The following is a 17,175-nucleotide window of genomic DNA, read 5'->3' on the forward strand; positions in this document are numbered from 1 at the left end:
TCTCTTTCCACATGTGGGTCCTGTGGATTGAACTCGAGCCCACAGGCACGGCAGCCAGTGCCTTTGCTTGCTGAGCCACCTCACCAGCCGCACACCATGATGTTTGTGTGTGTGCTACGGACTGGTGCTTATCAACTGAGCCATCTCCAGGGTCAGGGCTATTAATTCTATCAAACTGTCAAGTGACTAGAACTTTTGCTTTGACCAAACTCTTGGCAAAAGAAGCCTCTTGCGACATCATTTCCAAACGCCAGAGAATTTCATCTCCATAAGAGTCAAGTAAAGGAACACCACTGTTGTGCCCATTTTGGACACAAGGTAATCTGGGCTTAGAGCAGCTAAGTTGCCCAGGACCCCTTGTGGAGAAGCAGCTAGTGATTGGAACCTGTGTGGAGAGCCTGCTCTGGCCTCTACTTTGACCTTTGACCTTTGAGGGACATTATGGTCTCTGCTGAAATCCCCCAGATGTCCAGTAACAAAAGCACGCTTCTGCTCCCTGGGGGGTGCATCCTGGGCTGAATTAGTTAGTCCCAGCTTCCAGAACCTTCCCTACTCAGACTCAGGAGTAGGGGAGACTCAGAAAAGCCTAAGACACACCGCATTCAGAAGGGCCTTATCTTTTTGCCCCTGTTCCTGAAGGAAGCATGCTTTGGAGAATGCCGGGTGAGCAAGCCTGGGGTCTTCCTGGTCTTGTATCGGGGAGTACAGTGGAGAACTGGTCCTTGTATCCACAGTTGGGCCACCCTATTTAGAGACAGGAGGTCTCCAGGACAGTCCAGCAGCCCTCCAACAGGCCCAGGCTTCCAGATGATCCTAACTGGCTCGGCCGGCTATTTCCCCACAGCTCCCACAGGCCTATGGCCGAGGCTTGCCTGTGTGGAGCCCTGGCTAGTCCCATAGCTCAGCTCTCAGAGGAGTCCCTACCGGATGCCCCAGTTACCTACCTCAAACCAAGGTGTCTATTCCATTCTCTGCCAATCTCTGCCAAGGTGCTGCTTTACCTTACATGGGGTCAATATGACCAAGACACACACCTAAGTTTGGGGACTTCTCGACAGCCTTCTGTAGCTCCCCTATGCCCAAACTCTGGATGTGGCTATAGCATCCTGAAGTCTTTGGGTTTTGCTGCCAGCCCTACAGCCTCTTCCAGTCCTCATGGAAGTGACATTTCCTAGATGGCCACCCAGAGCACAAGACCAACTAGATTACAGCTGACTTCTTGCTTTATTCAGATGCCTACACCCACTGCCAGTGTCTTCTGAACCCAGTCTCAGGTTCAAGGTCTGGGAGGGGGCAGGGGAGGTCTTACTAACTTTGAATTCCCCAGATCTACCCAGCAACATGTCTTTCTCCTTCACAAACACAGAGATGCAGGCCTGGTCGGAAGAGCCAGTCTGGCAGTCTTTAACGAGGAGAGAGGCCCTGGCTAGGGCCCTGCATGATCTCACTGGGCTGTGACTGACTCTGGCCGAGGTTCAGGGAGTTGATGATCTGGTGTGTGACGGCCTCTGGCCTCTGAGTCAGGTTCGGGATCCCAGATCCTCCTAAGGAGCAATGAAACTCAAATCCTGTTTGCCCCGGTCACCTGCCAAGCTACTGAGAGCCATGTTCTTCTGTGGAAGCCTCAAACACTTTCTCCAAGTCCCAGGCTTCAGCAGAGGTCACGACTAAGAAAGAGGACCCTGCCAGGAGACTCAAAGGCTGGGACCAGAAAGGCCTTCAAAATCACTTCTAATCATTTCCCAGTTCAAGATGGGAACCCCGTGGCCCATAAAGTACTCAACCCCCACTTTTTTACCTGTTAGCATGGGTGGCAGGTTCAAGGACCCAGTGGGCATCAGTGGTGCAGAGGGTACCACCTCCTCCCCCATCAGCATCTCTGCCAGGACTTGTGTCTGTGTCCAGTCACTATGGCTCCTGGATGGACGTGGAGGAAGAATGAACCTAGTGTCTCCAGGCCTCCCTCCCCCACTCCAGAACCCCAAGTTTGACCCACCTCTCTCGTGGGGGCTTGGAAGAGCCGGGGCTTGGTGGAGGTGCTGAGGGAGGGGGCCGTGCAGAAAGAGATATGTGACCTGGGGCCTCAGGCACTAGTTCCTGCTGAAAAGACCAAAGCCCACACTGGGTGAGCTCAGGCCTTCATGTCTGGGTACCATTTCCCCAGTGCTGACCTCAGCTATGCCAGCAGCACAGGATACCAAGAACAGAGGCCAGTATGAGAAGTCTGTGGCCTACAGGTGGTTCTTGTAATGCCTGTCCCCAGTATTGGGAGCTCCTTGAAGGCAGAGACCAAAACAGAGGTGGGCCCAAAGCTTAGGATGGCTTGGGGAGATGTCCAGAAGGCATGGGTGAATGGATGAAGAAGTAGATGGAGACATGGATGAATATATGTGAATGAAACAGTAAGTGAGCGAGACGGTGCTCTCCTAAAGAAGGCAGGACCGGAGGCCAGGCAAGCAGACAGTCCACACCCTGGGCAGGGAGAGACCCAGACGGAGACTTCACCCTCACGTCCCAGTCCAGAGCCCCGGAATCACCAGTGTCTCCAGCTCTCCAGACTCACCTTTTGGTCTTTCTCACCTGTGGCACATGGCACTCCCTCCGTGGGCAGGCCCAGTGGGCCAGGGACACTCGGCACAGAGGACAGAGGTGAAAGCAGGGGCAGAAGGGTGGCAGTGTCTGCAAGAGGGCTGATATGACTATGACATCCCATCTTGTCTTCCACCACCCGGGGGGAGTGGGGACTCACACGGCAGGAGGCAGCTGGACCCACGGAGCAGGGGCACATGGGGGCAGAGCCCTGCTGGGGAAGGGCAGGAGCAGAATGGAGGTGCCTGGGAAGAAAAGTGGGGTCTGAGCCTTCAGTTCTCAACCTTGATACCTCTGTATGACCTCACCTGCTCATTCGCAAACAACTCCGTGAGGCGGCCAGACCAAGACCCCACCTCCCAGAAGAGGGGCCCAGTGAATTCATGGTCCAATGATTAGCGGAGGGTAGCACAGGCAGCCAGGAGGAGACAGAGGCGGAAGCCAAAGGCTATGCTCAGAATCAGAAGCCTGACGTGGACTTCATGAAGTCCCCTCTGCCAGTTTCCACGCCCCCCGGCCTTTCATATGGCTAACTCACCTCTCCAGTTCATGGACCTGCTGGGCCAGGACACGCTGCTCTGCCAGGGCCAGGTCCCGACTGCTCCGCAGCTGTCTCATTTCCTTCCTGTCAGGGGTCGGCCCAGGTAATGGAGGCAGGACCAGCACCACCAAGGGGAGCAGAAAAACAGGGATGAGTAGGTAGTATCTTGGCCAAAGTAGATGAGCAAAACAGGGTAGGGATAGGGTTGGCCCCATCTTGCTTTACCTAAGCCTCTCATTCTCCAGCATAAACTCCTGCAGCATGCCATAGAGGTTCCGCTGGGCCCAGGCCACCCGGGCCCCGTGGATCCCCGGTGCTGTGGAGAAGCAGAGCATTGCGGTGCTGCTACCACACCCCTCCCGGCCCCCAGGGGGCTCCTACCCTTAGTCCGCATTTGATCCAGCTGGGACCGCAAGTGACGATTCTCCTCTTGGAGCTGCAGCAGCTCAGCCGCTCCTTGCTGGGGGGGCTTTGTTCCAGGGGACTGCTGAGGAAGAAACCCAGGGTCCCTGTTTATGACAATACAGGCTAGTACACTGTATAAGAGCTTCCTGGGATGGGGGATTTGTGGAGCCCAAACTCCAGCCCCTGCTTCACTTGCCAGCTCTGTGTGCTGGCCCAGGCTGGACCTTGACCTCGCTGGGCCATCCTGAAGGGACTCGGAACCAGACTTGATTCCACGCCCCAACTCAGTTCTGGCCCAGTCTTAGCTTAGATTGTGATTCCCCAAATTAACCAAGTATCAGACCCCATTTTAGACCTAACCAGCTCAAATCCTGGATATACCCTGATAACAACCCAGCTTAGTCTTTAGCCCTAGGTTTGCCCAGACTCTAACTGTGACGCAGACCCTTGACTATGACCCTGGCATCAATCATGACATCATTCCCAGGATTCCAACCCAAATTCCAACTCTGATCCAGTCCTAGACGTCAAACAGGATGATGACTCAGGCTCTGGCTGTTGCCCACCCACCTTGGGACCCTGTGGCCGGGTGGTGACCCTCTGAGCTCGGCTTGCATATCGCAGGGTGCTGAGAGTCTCAGGAAGGCACTGGGCTGACGGAGACACGCAGGCAACCTAGAAAGGACCTCCCCTGAGTGCGTCTATGGAAGAAACCCTTCCTCAGGGCCCAGCCCCTCTACCAGCTCCCCTGTCCATCCGATACCATGAGGGTGACCCCACGGCCCCCAAGTGAGTCTGCCAGCAACTTGGTGAGCTTGCTGTCTCGGAAGGGAATGTGATTCTGCTTCCTCTGTGGGTCCAACAGTAGGGAGATGCAGTGGCCTGGTGGGAAGAGGGAGACCCAGAGAAATTGCACTGTGTGCCCAAAGTTGTCTGGCTGGACTGCTACGGAGCAGGAAGCTCAGCCAGACCAGTGAAAGTGGAGTCTCACTTTTCACGTTGGTGTCCAGCAGCAGACTGAGTTCTCTGGAGGTACGGGTGTGGTGCCCACCCAGTGTCCAACATTCAACAGAGACTCGAGAGATCTCCAACGAATAACTAACTGAAAAGGGACATCACCCACAGCTCCCACACCACAGGCAAGTATTGAGGCCAGTTCCCTAGGGATTTGGGGCCAGCCATGCAGTTGGGTACACAGACCCATTCCTTTCTCCTTACTGTGTCTGTCTTCCAATTGTATATGTGTAATGTTGCTGACCTCAGAATGATAACCAGAGGGGGAAAGTTAGCCTCAGACCTGATACCGGAACGCCAGCCCTCATCTGTAACTACAAGACCCACAGTCTCCCTAGTATAGCAATGGATCCAGAGCAGAGAAGGGACCCAGGAGTCAGGTCTGTAGGCCCCAGTTCTTACCCAGTGCCAATAGACTGCGGTTAATACTATTGGCCTCGAGCATCAGCTGCCCTCGGGATCCTGTTGCTGCCACCTTCTCACTGCCTGCCAGGTCCACGAAGCACAGCTTGCCCCCAACAGGAGGTTCCCCAGGATCCACAGGGGGTACCTGCTGAGGCTGGTGGAGCAGGGCTTGATGGGAATTTGGAGAAGACTGTCTCTATCAAAAGTCACAAGGTCTTCAGGTCAAAGGATCCCCCCCCCATACACCCAGAAAATCCCAGTTGGTTTATACATGCAGAGGCAGATCTTTGCTGGTCACTTTTCCCCAGCCCTCTCCCAGGCTGGGTACTCACAGATGGGCAGCTGACATACAGAGTGAGCAGGGCATGGCTTCTGCTGGAGGCCTGGTTCAGGGTATGTGAGGAGCTCTGACGGCGGTTGAGACCTGGGGAAGGGGACATCAGGAGCTGTACCAGCTAAGAATGGGCCATCCATCCCCCAGGAGCGGGATGTCAGAGAGGTCCTCAGACAGAGGCACAAAGGACCGGCTTAGGGAGGGAGTATGTGAGGAGAGAGAAGGCTGAGAAGCACCTCTCCTGCTGTGTGGAAAGGAAGCAATGAAACAGAGTTCCGCAGAGAGTAGAATTGCGGGGCCAGGGCCAGTGTTTGTGTCCCCAGGTCTGCCAGAGGAGGGTTCTGCTCAGGTGAGAAACTAAGGCTGGAAGAGTAGGATCTCATAGAGAAGCTAGGCTAAGGGGCATGGCCATTGCCTTAGGCTCTGCGGGAGTGGAAGGCATGAATCAAGAGGACTGAGCAAGAGGCATGGGGAAGCGATCTGGAGGCAAGGCAACCAGCTTGTGGACACCTTTGCCACATCTTTGAATTGCTGCTTGACTGGCCCTTCTCTGCTGGTGTGGGACAATGGTCTGTAGCCTGTCAATTGTATTTTAAATAAATGCTGATTGGCCAGTAGCCAGGCAGGAAGTATAAACAGAACAACCACACAGGAAGTAGAGGTGGGGCAATGAGAATTCTGGGAAGAGGGAAACTCTTTCAGCAGTCCTGGCCCAGCCACAAAAGAAACAAGATGTGACTGTCTCACTAAATAAGGTACTGAGCCATGTGGCTAACATAGACAAGAATAATGGGCTAATATAAGTTATAAGAGTTAATAAGAAGCCTGAGCTAATGGGCCAATCAGTTTATAGTTAATGTAGGCCTCTGTGTGATTTCTTTGGGATTGCAGGAACCAGACAGGTAAGAAAAAACTCAGTCAACACTGCCACAAGTGTTCTTTCTTAAGTCCCAATTCCAGCAGCCCAGATCCCAGGGTGCCTCAGAGGGAGTTGAAGAATCTTTGCTCACAAAGTTTCCATGAAGCAGCCTACCCATCTGCAGGAGCTCCATTAGGGCCTCCAGACTGCCAAACTCCACCACCCGAAGCTGCTCCACATAGAAGCCTCGAGCCTTGCTCCACCTAACAGGCAGAGGCCGCGTAGACCCCAGGCTCAGCAAGTCCCGAACCTGGGAGAGGAGGAAGAAGCAGGCTCCATACACTCACAGCCCTTTGACAATGCCCCCCCTCCCTTCTGCGTCTTAGCATCCTTGGTCCTTGGAATATATGGCCTTCTTCTATCATTCGCCTACCTGCTCATTGTAGATCTCCAGATAGGAGGCTCGGAGGGTGACAGGGAAACCCAGCTGATGCACGCGATCTAACAGCCAGGCGAAGGTCCTCTGCATAATGCCAGTCAGGCTGCGGGGCACGGGCACCCCTTCCCCCTGGGGTCAAAGACAGCAGGAGCTGCAGCAGCATCGTCAGGGCTACCCTCCTAGCAGTGCACTAACTGTGCTATAAGCGATACCACGCCCCCCCCAATGTCATTGGAATCTCAGCCAATAGTTCATCAGTGCCACCCCACAGACAAATTAAAGTTCCAAACTCTGCAAGACGCTGGGCGCCTTCCCTTCCTCAGACACCAAGGAAATAAACCAATAGGGCGGGATTTATTTGACCACGCCCCTTCCGCCCAGTAGTCCCGCCCACAAGCCGACGGTGGTGGGTGGACTGAGCTCAAACCAGTTACTCACCTGCGGAGGGGGTCCTGTCAGAGTGTAAGTCTTGCCCGATCCTGTCTGGCCAAAAGTGAAGACTGTGCAGGAGAAACTGCGGGTGACAAGGGCGTGGCTGGCCCCAGGAGGCAGAGATGGGCAGGTGCGGAGACCCATTCCTGGTGCAGCCCACGCCTCACTCACCCTTGCAGCGCCAGCTCGCCCAGGCGCTTCACCCCGCATGCTCTGAACACGTCCTCCTGCGTGCACGCTCCATCCAGTACCGCACCGAAACGGAATGCCATGTCGGGGCCTCCACCTGGGGGCCTCACCTGGAATGGGAATGGCATTTGGGCGGGCACTGTGCAGGGCCAGGCACCCGGGAGGGCGGGGCACTCTGAAGGAAGGGTCTTTAGAGTAGATGCAACACCTTGGAGGGTTCAGAACCTCTGGGATGAGTGAGGCACTGTGTAGGGTTGGGGCTTTTGAAGAGGCGGACACTCTAAATTAGCTGTGTATCTAGGAGGAGTAGGGCATTCTGGGGTGGGAGAGGGCACCATGGGGAGGCGGGACAATTAAAAGGAAGACGGGGCGCTCCTTAGAGGAGGGGCAATCTGTGGAAAGAAGGATCCTAAGGCAATGTTGCTCCATTTGGGCACCAGGGTCCCCCCCACTGGTTCCTTTGCAGAGGTTGTGGAAGGTTTCTCACCTGCAGAGTCCGGCTCCCTGAACAGTGTAGAGCGCTCTGCTCCCCTCTATGCAGCTCTGCAGTGCTCATGGGACGCACCCTAGTATCCAGGAGAGACCAGTTGGTCCATACGGCTAGTGCTTTTGGTCCCTTCCTGACCCCGGTGCTACCTAGCCCATCCATCCTTACCTGAGTACCACTTGAATGGGGGTTTCTGGTCCTTCTGGGCCCTGCTCCAGGCTCCACGCTGGGTCTCTGTGGCCACAAATAGAGTTACCATCACTGTGCTTCCGTTCTGTCCTCTGGGCGTGCCTCAAGGGCTCCGAAACCTCACATGAATATGCTTACCCATCAGGAGACCCACGTTCCTCCATGTCCTGTTCTGCACACGATTCCTTTCCTTTTCCTGTATCCCCTCCTTTTCAACAGCGGGACTGTCCACACACACCTTACATCCTCCTCCCAATCCCCCACAACCAGTCACCCAGAAAGACTCCAACCTGCTAGCAAGTTAAAGATTTACCCACCCCACCCCATGAAGTGGGGAAGTCCCATGCCAGGACATTCTAACTAGGGGGTTCTGGAGTCTGAGGATCCCTTGCTTTTGGCCAGTCTCTTCTGGTGGAATCCAAAGGACCACCCAGACCATTCTTCCTTGTCACAGAGAGACACAAATCAGCCGTGGGAAGGACTCAACCAAGGCCACAGAGCCAGACAAAGAACTAGGTTCTTTTGGCATACACCCTCCCTCTCACAATAGCTCAGTCCCCACCCCCCCACCACCCCCCACACCACTGTTCCAAGCCCAGGAAATAGAGGACCACAGAAAACCTGGCTGGGAGGCCTCTAGGCTGAGCTGACATCAGCTTCCCAGCATCTGGTTAAACATTGGTGCACCTGCCTCTTCCAGGCCAGAGCTAATCCAATGCCAGTGTGGTGTGTAACCGCATTGGTCTGGCTTACCAGAGCAGCACCGGTAGCAGGGACATCTATGAGTGTTCTCAGGCTGAGCCAACACTTGTTGGTCACCAGGATGACCTATGTAGACCTGCCTGTTGCTGCTGAGGACACAGGTGGCGACAGCCAAGGGTGTGGGGTCTGTGGGGAAGCACAGAGGCCTGTAGCTGAGGGTGCATGGAGTGAGAGGCCAGGCCAGGTGCTCCAAGTGGAGCACACACTTCAGGAAGGCAGGGGGAGGTGCAGGGATGTGGCAAGGGGAGATGTGGCTTGAGGGGCTGGCGAGGGGTGATCCTCTGCACTCCTCGGAGAACTAGGAAGCCAGTAAGGGTCACAAATAGGGAACTGGCCATCAAGTTGCCATTGCTGTTGAGTCAGCAAGAGGGCAAGAGCACAAGAGTGCACAGGAGGCATCGTGGGCAGCCTCTGTCACGGACTTCCACTCTAGGCTGATGGTAGAGGTGATGGTGGGAAGAGCCAGGCCTTGAGCAAATCAAAAGCAAGTGGTAGATGGGGTATGTAAAGAAGAATAAGTAAATATAACTGAAGACCTGGTCCCTCGCTACCCGTCCCCACCACAGGTACACTTAAGTATGGGCTTGTGTCATGGTGCAAGTATGACTGTCAGAGGACAATCTTAGGTGCAGATCTTGCTGTCCACTAAGGACAGGGCAGATTGTTGTCAGAGAAGAAGCTGGCAGAGTGCTTGCCTAGAATGAATGAAGCCCAAAGTTGAGTATCTAATACCACAAAAAACTAGGCACATGCATGTAATACCAACACTCAGGAAGGACATGCAGACATCAGAAGTTCAAGGTCATCTCAGGTTCATAGAAAGTTCACGGGCAGTCTGGAATCCATGAGAACCTGTGTAATGGTTAGTCTTGATTGTCAGCTTGACAGGATCTGGTGTTATTTAAAATACAAACTGAGCACTCATTGAGGAATTCTTTTGATCTGACTGTTTGGGGTGGGAAGACACACTCTAAATATCGGTAGCACTTTCTGGTAGCAGCCTGAAAAAAAGGACATGGGAGAAGGAAACTTAGCTTTTTGCCTGCTTACCCTCACTTTGCAAGCAAGTTCATCTGCCCTGTTGCTGCCTCTGCTGCAGCATTCTTTTGCAGATATTAGAACCAGCTTGTTCAGGCTTCAGCACAGAGGAGAAATAGACAAGTCCACTGTCATAAATGGTTACATCAGGGTTCTCTAGCGGAACAGAAATGATTGGATGAATATATATATTAAAGAGGGGTAGATTGGCTTACAAGACACAGTCTGGTACTCTAGCAGTCTTTGGTGTGGGAAGTCCTTCTGTATATGTATTGCTTGTATTGGTTAATGAATAAAGAAACTATTTGGCCTGTGATAGGGTAGAATAGAGCTAGGCAGGAAAACTAAACTGAATGCTGGGAGAAAGTAGGTAGAGTCAGTGAGACGTCATGTAGCTGCCAGAGGAGAAAGACGTGAGCTGTCAGCTGAAACCTTGCCTGTAGGCCACAAACCTCATGATAAAATATAAAATAATAGAAATAGGTTAATTTAAAATATAAGTGCTAGCTTGAAATATGTATAAATTAATAGGCCAAGGAGTGATTTAATTAGTACAGTTTCTGTGTGGTTATTTCAAGTCTGGATGGTCGGAAACAAACGAGCAGTCTCGGACAACAAGGCTGAGACACAATGGATGCTCACTGTATATGAGGCTGGAAGTCTCAGCACTCCAATATGCCGCTGCAGGCCTGGAGGGATGCTGCAGAGCTACTGTCGTCAGCCCATGGTGGAAGGAGGAAGAAACTGGATTTGGATATTAGGAAAGAATGGTGGCAGCCTTGGCGGCGGCAGCAACAGCAAAAGCAGCAGTAGCAGTAGCAGCGTAGATACACGCATGAACAGAGTGAATGAGCTTTGCCAGCAAGACTGTAAGGCAAATAGCCAAAAAGAAATATGTTTTTCCCTTAGGAAAGTTTGTATCTATGCTGCCACTGGAATGTGCCCCCCACATTAAGAGAGTTCTTCTTCCCATGTAACCTTTGGTGACACCATCTGTGGGCTGGAGGCCTGGGTTAAATGAGGAGGAGGAAGCAAGCTGAACTCGAGTCTCTGCCTCCTCACTGTGGGATGTCCTTTTCTATATGTGTGGTTTTGTTGGTTGATGAATAAAGCTGTTTTGGCCAATGGCTTAGCAGAGTAAAGCCAGGTAGGAGATCTGAACAGAGACAGAGAGAGCATGAGGAGTCAAAGGGGCACCATGTAGCTGCTGAAGGAGAAAAATGCCAGAACTTTACCAACAGGCCACAGCTTGATGATGATACACCGATAAACAGAAATGGGTTAATTTAAGATGTAAAAGCTAGCTAGGGATACTCCTAAGCTATTGACCACACAGTGTTATAATTAATATAGTTTCTGTGTGATTATTTGGGTCTTCACAGTTGGGAAATGAACGTGCAGTCTCCTTTTACAGATGTGATGTGACCATGCATCTCAGTTTCCTCTGCAGTCACTTTCCATGGTGAACTGTGTGTCCTCAAACTGTGAGCCAAAATAGACCCTTCTTGAAGTGTGTTGTAGTCACAGTGTAACTAACCAAGAGGTTAAATCTGATCATGAAAGAACATCTAAAGCTATTTTTTCAAGTTTTACCCTCATCGTGATTTTTGTTCTGTTTTTGGAGTGGATCTGTGAATTCCACTGTCTCTTGAAGTATCAAGAACCATTTTTGCATCCAAAAGAGTTGAAGATATGTTATCTCTTTGAGATCATGATTCTGAACACTGAGCTTTCTTTTTAATTTCATTGACCATTAGTCAGGACATGACAGGTCACAAAACACTTTTGTCACATTGACACATTTAGAAAAAGTGAATTAAAAAATAATGTTCTGGAAAAGAGATGTTTTCTAACCTGAATCCCCCTACCCCTTTTGTTTAAAATAATGTCAAACTAGCCATGGTGGTGTAGACCTTTAATCCTGGCACTCAGAAAGCAGAGGGAGGCAGGTCTCTGTGACTTAGATAGCAAGTTCCAGGCCAGCTACAGCTACATAATGAAATCCTGTCTAAAAATAAAATTTTTTGAATTTATATCAAATCGTATTATTATAGTGTTATTAATTATATATATGATATTGCTAAACACAATTATGGTTTTAAAACCCTGTTTAAATAACTCATCTGAGCCAGGAAGATGCCTTGTGAGCAAAGGGACTTGAGGCTAAGACTGAAGACCTGAGTTTAATGCTTGGGACCTTAAGGTGGAGAGAGAGAACAGACTCTCACAAGCTGTCCTCTGACTGCACAGTACATGACAAACATGCACACACAGATAAATAAACATAAATGCAAAAAAGGAAAGCAGACAAAACAAATCATCCCTGTTTCCAGCTCAGGAAGCTGGAAAGACAACAGAGTCAGCTAAGGAAAAGAAGGAAGGAAATGGTATGGCTAAGAGCAGGGATTAATAAAATGAATAGCTGACACATAGAACAAAAGAAAACAAAGACAAAGGTTGTCTTTTAAAAAAGTAATAATAATGAGGGGCTGGAGTGATGACTGAGCAGGTAGAAGCTAGTCTTTGCTCTCACAGAGGACCACAGTCCAGGTTCCCAACACCGCAGTTTCAGAACGATCCAGCTGGCCTCTGTTTAGACGAGCCCAGTTTGTTATTAAGTAACGCTGCAGTGAGGAGTCAGGCCAACCAGTGTCTTGTCTTCTCCCTGCCAGGATCAGGAAGTGAGGTTGATGAGGCTGGGGTCACTTCCTCCTCTTCTTCAGATGCCATCTTGATAAAAAGGCAGAAGTTGGCTTTTGAATGAGACCATTAACTCGTATAAATACTAAACTAATTAATACAGAGAGAGAAGAACCCCCCCAAAAAATTTCAGCATCAGAAACAAAAAGGGGACCTCACTATGGATATTATAGACATTAAAAAATAAGATGCTTCTATCAATGTCTTTATGCTAATAAATCTAGAATTGGCCCCATCACTCACTTGGTAAAACGGTTAGGAGAGATGGGTACATATCTGTGTGATTGTGAATCTCTTAATTTGTGGATTTGTAATTGAAAACCTCCCTACAAGGGAAACTCTTGATCCAGGGGCCCTCACTGGGGAATCTTACAAACACAGAAGAAGCAGTAAAGTCAATTTGCACAAACTCAGCCCTGGAGCCAAAGGATACACTTTCAAGTCTTTCTCCTTCCTTTCTTCCTTCCTTCCTTCCTTCCTTCCTTCCTTCCTTCCTTCCTCCCTCCCTCCCTCCCTCCCTCCCTCCCTCCCTTCCTTCCTTCCTTCCTTTCTTCCTTTCTTTTTTTCTTTCTTAATGACTTAGTCCATGATATCCAATCCTTACAATGACATCAGACAAAAAGAAAATGTCAGGTATTAATTCTAATGAATACAAATATTAAAATCCTAAAGAATTGTCATCAGCCAAACACAGCAAGATATAAAATGTAACACTTGAAAATCAACCAGTGTAGTTTAACACAGCTCAAGAAAAATGCCAGACATTATTCCAATAAATACTGAAAACAACTATAAAATTTAATGATTCTTCACAAGTTAAAAAATATAAAAGCTCTGAGAAATGAGGAAGCATAAGACGGATACTCCTTAATTGAAAATAAGAAGATTATCTATGGAAAATCTATGTTTAACATATGATTTAGTGGTTAAAAGAACTCTTTCTTCCATGATCATGACACAAATTAGTAAAGTTGTCTCTTAGTGTCCTTGGGAGGTTGGTTTCAGGGCACTCTCTCATACCAAAACCATGGGCACTCAAATTCCTTACATAAAATGCCCAGGTGGGACTTGGGAGCTGGCTCAGCAGGTAAGAGTGTTGACTATGCAAAGCAGGAAGACATGAGTTCAAATTTCCAGCACAAGTGTGAAGAAAATCTGGGTATGGCTATGTTCAGCTATAACCCCAATGCTAGGAAGGGTTGCTGAGGCATGCTGGTGGCCAGCCTAGCTCCAGACTGTGAGAGACCCTGTCGCAGAGGAATAATGTGAGAAACAGAAAACCTGCTGGCTTCATCTGTTCACTATAGGCATAGATGCTCTCAAATGTGTACACAGATGTGATACGGCACACTTCTATGGCCCCCACACTTACAAAATAAACAAATAGAATGCATAGTATTTGCACATATTCCATGTAGTGTAGGTGATCTCTAGGCTCCTTATTTTGCTTACACAAAGCAAGTACTGTGCATGTAGCTGCTACAATGCATTTGGGAACTTATTTAGGGACCAACAGGGAAAGCTGTACGTGTTCTCCACAGAGGAGCCCCTTCCTTGTAAGCTTGCCTACATTCTGATGAGCTGTTTGAATCTGTAGATGCAGAAAGAGAAAAGTGGATGTTACAACTGAGAAGGAAGAAGTAAAGTTAGTAAAGCATCATTTTCCACAGATGTGTGTGGGCAGGAAACTCAGAAGGTGCTCCAAACCAGTCTCCAAACACAGTCAATACCTGCACCTTATACCTTGTGAAAGCTTGAGTCTGACCCCCGAAGGTTCACGTGTCCATGCTCCTGTCTTCAGTGTGGCCATGAGAGGGCAGTAAGGCTCCCAAGAGAGTGGAAGAAAAGTGGGGGAAAGTTAGGTCGCTGGGTCTCTGCCCTGGAAGAGATTGGTTAGTTATTGTGAGTCTTTCTGTTAGTTCGCTAGAGAGGGCAATGGTATAAACAGTGAACCCAGCCTCTCCCATGATCTGGGTTCCTGTTCTGTCACGTGATCGCTCTCTCTCCCTCTGCTCACTTCCACCATGATGCCACCTGCCATTACCTGATGTCGGGGGTCAGGGGAGTCACCTGAAGTAAGCCAATGCGTATGGTAGTCCTTTGAACCTCCAAAGCTGTGGCATAAGTAAACATAATTTTAAAAACTTAAAGATTGTTTAATTACGTATTTGTGTGTATGTGTTGTGTATGCGGTGTGTGGCTATATGAACATGAGTGTGCAGATATGTACGTCTCTGTGTGCATAAGCAGAAGCCAGAGCACGGTGTCGGGTGCCCTCATCAGTGTCTGCATTGCTGCCTTGAAAGAGGTCTCTTATTGAACTGGCTGGCTAGTCAATCAGCTCTCAGGATCCTCGTTTTTCCTCCCAGTTCTGGGGTCACAGACAAGTGCAGCATGATTTTTACATGAGTGCCGGGGGGTTGAATTTGTGTCCTCATACTTGCAGAGAAAATGTCTCGTCCACTGAGCCCTCCCTCTGTCTCCATTATCTCCCCACACTACATCCAGTCCCAGGTAGTTCATTACAGTGATAGAAAATAGATGAACACACGTGTTATGTGTTAATTGTATATAAAATCTATAATCAAAAGCTAAAATGTCAACATTTATAAAAGTACCAAAATCAGCCCCTTTGAGTCAGGTGTGGGCGTGCACATCTATGATCTTAGGACTCCTGTGGCTAACGCAGGAGAGCCGAGAGTCTGAGGTACGCCTGGGTTACATCATAAGTTCTGCTTCTTAAAGGCAAAACTGATGGAAGATATGCAGAAGTCCCACATTTACGATGGCAAAGGAGGCCATTCAGAGGTAGTTGAGAAGATGTGGACCACATTTCCTGCCGGCTGATATAATGAAGACTCAAGTCCATCGTGATCAGTGCTCCAGCAGGGACTTAGAAAGGAAAACTGCCAAACTGATGCTGAGGTCACATGGCCATGCGAAGGGCGGCAGTCTCCAGCAGAAAGAAGAGCAAGCTGGAGGGTGAATACCACCACATGCCGTGACGATATAAGTCAGGCCTGGGGCACAGGCTTCTAATCCCAACCACTGGACAGGTCGAGGTTAGAGAATAACAAGTCTGAAGTTAGTCTGGGTAACCTAATGAGACCCTGCCTCAAAATATAAAGAGGATTGTGGTTATAGCTCAGTGGTGGAGTGCTTGCTTAATAGTTGAAAGGCTCTAAGTTCAACCTCAGTAGCACCGCAAAACAGAACAATAAAACTGTTACAGAATATTATTTTAAGATATGTTACATTTGCTTATGCTGTGGAACATTTCTTTTTTTTAAGATTTATTTATTTATTATATACAGAGTGTTCTGGTGTCAGCAGGCGAGAAGAGGTACCAGATCCAGATCTCACTACAGATGGTTGGGAGCCCCCATGTGGTTACTGGGGATTGAACTCAGGACCTCTGGAAGAGCAAGCAGTGCTCTTAACCACTGAGCCATTTAGCCAGCCCCTGTGGAACATTTCTTTAATGATGTCTTTGTTGATTCTTTTATGTTACATTTGTTTAATTCTGTGAAGCTGTGTTACTTTGCCTGTCTAAAACACCTGATTGGTCTAATAAACAGCTGGTAATAATAAATAGCCAGGCAGGAGAAAGGATAGGCGGAGCTAGAAGGCAGAGAGAATAAATAGAAGAAGAAATCTGGGAAGAAGAAAAGGATCAAGGAACGAGAAAAGGAGGAGAGAAGGACTCCAGGGACCCAGCTACACAGCCAGACATGGAATAAGAAGGAATGAAAAGATATATAGTAGCAGAAAAATGTACGAGCCCAGAGGCAAAAGTAGAAAGGATAAGTTAAGAAAACCTGGCTAGAAACAAGCCAAGCTAAGGCCGGTCATTCATAAGAATAAGACTCACATGATTTATTGGGAATTGGGTGGCGAGCCCCCAAAAGAGCCAAAAGAGTAAGAAATGACCAGCAGCATTAAATAGCACATCTGAGTGTAAAGTTATACTTATTCATTATGGTGTCGGTGCAAGGATGGATGAGTGGAAGAAGAGCCCCAGGCAGGATCTGGTTTATGACAATAAAACTGATTAATTTGGGAGAAAAGTTCCTCTTCAGCATATTGGGAGGATTTGTTGGCTGTCCTGTCCCTCAGACTGTCCACACATTAATGTGAAGTGCATTAGAACCAAGTTTACAGGAAAACCTAGATAGTGTCTTCATAGATAATGTCTTCCTGATTTGGGGAGCACGCAAAAATTCAAACGGTTCATACACACAAACACACACATGCACACCTCACCAAAAAATAGTGGTGCATTGGGCATATTGAAATGAAATGAGTGTGTGTGTGTGTGTGTGTGTGTGTGTGTACATTGCATATGCAGCCCTTCTGCTGGCCAAAAAAATAACCTAAGAGCTCAATTTAGAACTGGGAAGAAATGCCAGGCATGGTGGCACATGGCTTTGATCCCAACTCTCAGGAAATAGAAGTAGGAGTATCTCTGTGAGTTCAAGACCAACCTGATTTATATAGCAAGTTCTAGACCAGTCAAGGCTATATGCTGAGATCTCCTCTTAAAAGAAAAGAAAAAAAGAAGATAAGTGGTTAGAACTGGCACTAAAATTGTGACCAATATTGCTTAAGAGATAATACCCAAGCCACCAAAGGAAGGGAATGAAAACTGTGGTAAGATGCCATGGTACACGCCTTAGAATGAACATAGACCTGCGTGTAATGATGTGTGGCATGTTCACATGTTACAGGTCAGGGTGGAAACGTCGCTGTGTGTAGTGCTTCTGCTTTGTGATATGCACTAATGCTAAACATA

At 49.0% G+C, this 17,175-nt stretch overlaps 1 protein-coding gene across 1 annotated transcript; it reads right to left on the reverse strand.

Annotated features, from left to right (window-relative positions):
• Positions 1-1,217: 1,217 nt before the first annotated feature.
• Positions 1,218-8,143, reverse strand: Kif12 (kinesin family member 12). Its single transcript, XM_075945501.1, has 19 exons — positions 8,022-8,143; positions 7,863-7,928; positions 7,695-7,773; positions 7,190-7,317; positions 7,025-7,100; positions 6,581-6,715; positions 6,322-6,457; positions 5,287-5,378; positions 4,952-5,108; positions 4,299-4,417; positions 4,106-4,210; positions 3,512-3,617; positions 3,356-3,446; positions 3,128-3,214; positions 2,750-2,834; positions 2,581-2,679; positions 1,997-2,100; positions 1,799-1,917; positions 1,218-1,544 (listed from the first exon to the last, which is right to left on the reverse strand). Exons 1-19 carry the CDS (start codon positions 8,045-8,047, stop codon positions 1,405-1,407), a joined length of 1,950 nt encoding a protein of 649 aa, XP_075801616.1. The 5' UTR covers positions 8,048-8,143; the 3' UTR covers positions 1,218-1,404.
• Positions 8,144-17,175: the final 9,032 nt, after the last annotated feature.

The sequence above is a fragment of the Microtus pennsylvanicus genome, chromosome 13, assembly GCF_037038515.1.
Source record: "Microtus pennsylvanicus isolate mMicPen1 chromosome 13, mMicPen1.hap1, whole genome shotgun sequence".
NCBI classification, from domain to species: domain Eukaryota; kingdom Metazoa; phylum Chordata; class Mammalia; order Rodentia; family Cricetidae; genus Microtus; species Microtus pennsylvanicus.